Source organism: Montipora foliosa, chromosome 5 (genome assembly GCF_036669935.1).
Source record: "Montipora foliosa isolate CH-2021 chromosome 5, ASM3666993v2, whole genome shotgun sequence".
Lineage (NCBI taxonomy): Eukaryota > Metazoa > Cnidaria > Anthozoa > Scleractinia > Acroporidae > Montipora > Montipora foliosa.
In genome coordinates this window covers 4,662,793-4,667,792 of record NC_090873.1, presented here as the reverse complement: position 1 = coordinate 4,667,792, position 5,000 = coordinate 4,662,793, and the positions used below count along the sequence as shown (strand labels likewise).

The following is a 5,000-nucleotide window of genomic DNA, read 5'->3' as shown; positions in this document are numbered from 1 at the left end:
ATAGGTGCTATTATCATCATTTCCATTACTTTTTATTACCTTCAGGACTGCAGTTAATTATCGTCCATTACCTTGTTCAACAGGTTTGTTAGTCTGAGTTCCAACACTTCCTCTTTTTTCTTTACAAGATAGCAAATTATCTGATCAGAAAAGAAAGATAACAATCATTGGAGGATGCATACATGTACCTACAGAAATGCTATTTGCAACACTGGTAATGAATGGAAATGTATCCTTAAATTATTACTGTACATGTACAGTAACTTGCACTACATGGATAAAAATCTGATCTTAGTATCAGCTACAATCTTGGACAAAACTCTTGGGAAAAATTCTAGCTTAAGCATCATTTGGCACGCACTCACAAAATATCTTGGTCCTTCCCCCCTTCCCCCCATACCAATGTTGGTAATGTCATGCAAAATACTGTGCAAGCCTTTGGTCGCTTTTTAAAACAACATTGGAATGGGGGGAGGAGGGAAAGTAGGAAGAATTTACTCTTTCTCGCACGGACAAATTAGAGTGTCACATTTTCGAGGACACTTAAAATCAGTATTTTAAGAGATACATGTATTTGGGATCAAAGTTGGCGAAATTTTATGCTAATTAAGACCGCATATCCAAACTTCCTTCACGGTAGTGATTTCTTTTGTTTTTGGCTTATGAATTATTAATGAGTTTGAGAAGTGATGATAAACTGAAGCACACACGCTAACAACTGCGTTACATTACGTTACTCTGGAATGTTTAAGCACAAATCTGTTTCTGTGGCGGCATGAACTTGCCAATTCATTTCTCTTGTTCAGAGTGCACAAATCCCTTCTACATGCAATTATTAAAAAAACTTCTCCTGAAGGCAGAGACCACATTTCTTAGAAACACTGTTGTAGGGTAGACATTTTTTTCAACACTGCCCACTTGATCTTGTAGGATATTTTGCGTTCTTTAAGGGTTCATATGTACTTGGAGAGTTCCGTTTCGTTTCGCTTGCTGGCATACCTAACAGATGACTGGTGGTTTCTAAAGCGTTCTTTAAAATTACTTGCTAGTCCAACGTATAATTCAGTCGTTGTGTCAGTGGATGTGACAATGGCTTGATAGATAACATTACTGTAGTTTAGAGGTATTTACCATCAAGCGGACATTCTGGTTTTCTTCTGCAGTTACACGTGCCTTGCTGTTCTGCAGGTGTTTGGGTGGTGTATGCTGAAAGAACCCTTTTTTTTGTGGGATTCAACTATTGTTTTCACGATTGGCATGCAAGAGTATAGCTCGGTTTCAGCGTGTGCCTCTTTGAAGATCATGTTCAATGGATGTTTCTTCGGGAAGCACTTGTCAATAATGAGAAGAAACTTCTTTCCCAGGTTTGTTTTAACAGCCAAGTCCTACAGAGGGTTGTACTATGTGATCTTTCTTTTTCTGTTTTTTCGCCTTGTTTGGTTTTGTTTCTGGGTTGAATGTTAGCCTGTGGCCGTGTCCGCTATCCTCACGTGCTTCAGTTTTGGTAAGCAGCAGCAGCTTCTTGTTTATCAGAAGAAATATTCGTTAGGTGTTTGTTGATGTTTGGTGGGATATTCTTAAGTAATGGAGAGGGGTGGTTGCTCTGTTGGTGAACATACAGCAACTTGTTGTTAGGCTTCATGTAGGGTTGTATCATTTTCCGGTTGTATCATCCAGGTGGGTTCCTGCAGGTTCCAGGTTTTACGTACATGTACACCCCCCTTTTTTTTAGAACTGCAAAAACTCAGTCAGTTTGATTGCATTGACTACAGCTCATGCATGCCTACTTGCAAAAAAAAAAAAAAAAAGTCAGAATACTTTTCTTTTGGCCAGCTACAACTAGAAGTGGTCGCAGTGGAAAATTTTGATGTCGACGAGTTTCTAAGACCGAACAAAAACGTAGTTGCTGTTACCGTAGCTGTAATATTGGAAAAGGAAACTGATTTTTTTATGATTGTTTAAATGGCTTCTTTCTTATCACAGATACGAATGTTACAATCTTAAAAGTTAGGGATCAAAAATGTAAAAGATAAAACGTGTCTACTTTCAATGAAAATCGTCATGTTTTGGCTTGTTTACGTTGTTCGTTTACGAACCTTTTCGGCCTTCTCATCAAGAGGACGAAGCTCCTGGTGGCTTGTGTAGCGAGTTCGAGTCCGATTTGAAATGTTAATTATTACTATAAGGATTGAGTGGAGTCCAATTCGGTCTGTAACCAGCTGCAGACGAGTGATTAGCAAAATTGGACAACCGCGAAGCGGGAGTCCGATTTCTTAATCAAGAGTATGATTACAGACTGAATTGGACGACACGCAGTCTTGTTACCAATTATTAACCATAAATATAGAAAGCACCAACAACTGGAACACCCAGCACTAAGTGTGAGTTTTGGGATAATTCCACAAGATCCAGTTGCAAAAGAAACGACGTAACACAGTGATCAGAGTCTATAAAGAAATATTTTCGTCAATTACGGTAGTTGTGACTCAACTTTTATAGGCGCTAGAGGAGCTTTGGTACAATTATTTTATTAACATTAATAAACAATTATTGGATGAGGTTGAGCATGACATCATGCGAAAACCGAATTCAATAATTGTTTTATTATACATTTGTCACATAATTCATCCTCAGAAACAGAAGCGAAGCGTTCAGCCATTTTGTTTTTTGAGGAGAACACTCCAAGGCAGGGCTCGAAATTGCGACCAACACAGTCGCATTTGCGACTAAATTTTTCCCTTTGCGACTAAAATATCTGGAGAAGTCGCAAATTTGCGACTGGTCTCATCTTTGAGGAATTACCACACCCTTGTCATATTAAAAAATGTTGAAATAGTCACGAAGCGATTAAAATAACGCAAATTTATATTTTGAGATGACGTTCTCGTTGCCGTCGCCGTTGCTTAAGCTCCCTAATATGCATTACCTTCAACAGCTCGCTTGATGTTCGTTGGATCTCCAGATACTGAAGGGTGATCCAAAGAACTTGTTGGTTGTCTTTTTTCTGAATCTGGCACCGTGTCTATAATAAAAAAAAAAAGACAATCATTAGAGAATACAAAGAAAATGCTATTCAAAACACTACATAGTAATGAACTGAAATCCATCCCCACTCCTTAAATGATTAAAGGAACTGCATGACCAGAAATTTGTATCAGTGTGTAGATCCTATTAAAAAATGGTAGACGCATGGAATCATTTTTAGTTTTTATAAATTTTCAATTGTATAGTTATTGTTATTTTTTACTATTATCATATAATAATATATATAACTATTAAAGGAAGTTAAACTTAGTTTCGGGCTTCACAAGTCATTTACACCGCCTTTTGCGACAGTTCTCTTGCATATAGCCACAAAGTGACCACAGTCATCAGGCACCTTAAGGGAATTTCTGAGGAACTACACTCCATGAAAAAAAAAGCGTATTATGTTTAGTAAAGAGAAATTGCTCGAACAGATCCAGGACAGACCACGGACCACAAAGTCTTAATGTGAAGTCAAGCTTTACATGATTTTATGAAGAAAGCTTTTATTTCGCCGTACTCTGTAGACTGAAAAACCAAGCAATTTTATGAACGGATTACATGTACCTTGTCTGCAACAGTAGTAAACGTAGATACTACAGCCTTCAATTACATATCTAGTTAATTATAATGAAGTTCGTGCATCATCGAATATACCTGGTCTTTCATATACCGGATCCGAGATAATTAATGTCCATGAAACAAAAGAACAAAGTGAACATAACAACGTTTTGAGCATCAAAGAACAATACTTGGTAGCAGTCAGATTCCTCTTAATCAGTTTTTAATCTGAATTGATGAAATGTATACGTTTTGATTTTCTTTCTCTAGACAGATCTATTTACAGCTTGTTTTTGTCTAAGTGAGACTGGCAGAAAATATAATCCAAACATCTAATAATTTTATTATATAATCAAATCAACTATTGCTTTCATGTCTGTGTTATGTTTTTGTCTTAATAAGTGTGTGGCAACAACAATAAAAAAATACAATGTAATAAAAGAAAAAGAAAAAACTGACAATACAAATTTTTCTATATGTATGTGACACAAAACAAAATGATGCTGCTTATAAGTAAGTCACAGTGTTGGTTGAGTTGACTTCATACACTGTATATCTATAAGTTTGTTAATCTTGCTTTATTTTTCTTTTCTTTTTTTGGCAGGAGTTAAAGAAAAATTTGGCATAGATTACTTTATGAAGAAATGGTGATGATCTGTCAGTCATTGAATCAAAAGTGCCTAGATTCCAAATGAAAAGTAGCAAAAAGTAGTAGTGATTAACAGTAAACAATCTAATTATAGAAAAATTACAAAACACACCGATTTAGAAATGCTTACGCACGAGCCTAAAAATAAACAAACTACGAACTGTCGGGAAGCTTCTAGAAAGTAACGCTAGTCACGCAATGCTATTTTTCGTAACATAACCCCCTTTCAGAAGAAATTTCCTAAATTTATCCTAAACAAGAAAATTTGCTAAATAAGGGGCAGTTCAATGTCAATAAACTTATTCCTCAGCACGACTCAAGTAACCTGCTCCAACGTTCTCTGAGCCCTTGATGGCTTCAACTGTGAATGAATAACTTTGCAAAAACATACAGCCCAACGCATAAGACGTCCGTTGATGAACTTAGCACTGTTCATGTACTTTAAGGGTTCATGGTTCGTCTGAGGTACAAAAGAACCTCCGTACAAATAAAGATGAAATCTCGATACTCCATACAATCGCTAGGCATTCTTTCTCAATCGCAGAGTAGTTTCTTTCTGCACCTGTCAATTTGTTGCTTGCGTAGCAAACAGGAAACAACTTCTCATCATGTTTCTGCATTAATACTGCACCGATTCCACTGTTGGAGGCGTCCGTCCTTAAGAAATAGGTTTTAGCTGGATCGGGGAGTCGTAGAATAGGCTCACTTGTTAGGTAAGACTTGATTGTTTGGTAGGCTTTCTCTTGTGCTTCACCCCACTCAACTT

General features: G+C 36.9%; 1 protein-coding gene and 1 long non-coding RNA gene across 3 annotated transcripts in view; one reads left to right on the top strand and one right to left on the bottom strand.

Moving 5' to 3' along the window:
- The window catches only part of LOC138003443 (uncharacterized), a 199,688-nt gene that overhangs the window by 165,756 nt on the left and 28,932 nt on the right, over positions 1-5,000 (top strand). The window lies entirely within an intron of this gene.
- The window catches only part of LOC138003442 (uncharacterized), a 35,481-nt gene that overhangs the window by 23,428 nt on the left and 7,053 nt on the right, over positions 1-5,000 (bottom strand). Inside the window, exons 4-5 of the mRNA XM_068849515.1 lie at positions 2,927-3,022; positions 72-140 (exon numbers count right to left, since the gene is read on the bottom strand). Coding sequence (XP_068705616.1) covers positions 72-140; positions 2,927-3,022 — 165 coding nt within the window. The remainder of the gene's footprint in view (positions 1-71; positions 141-2,926; positions 3,023-5,000) is intronic.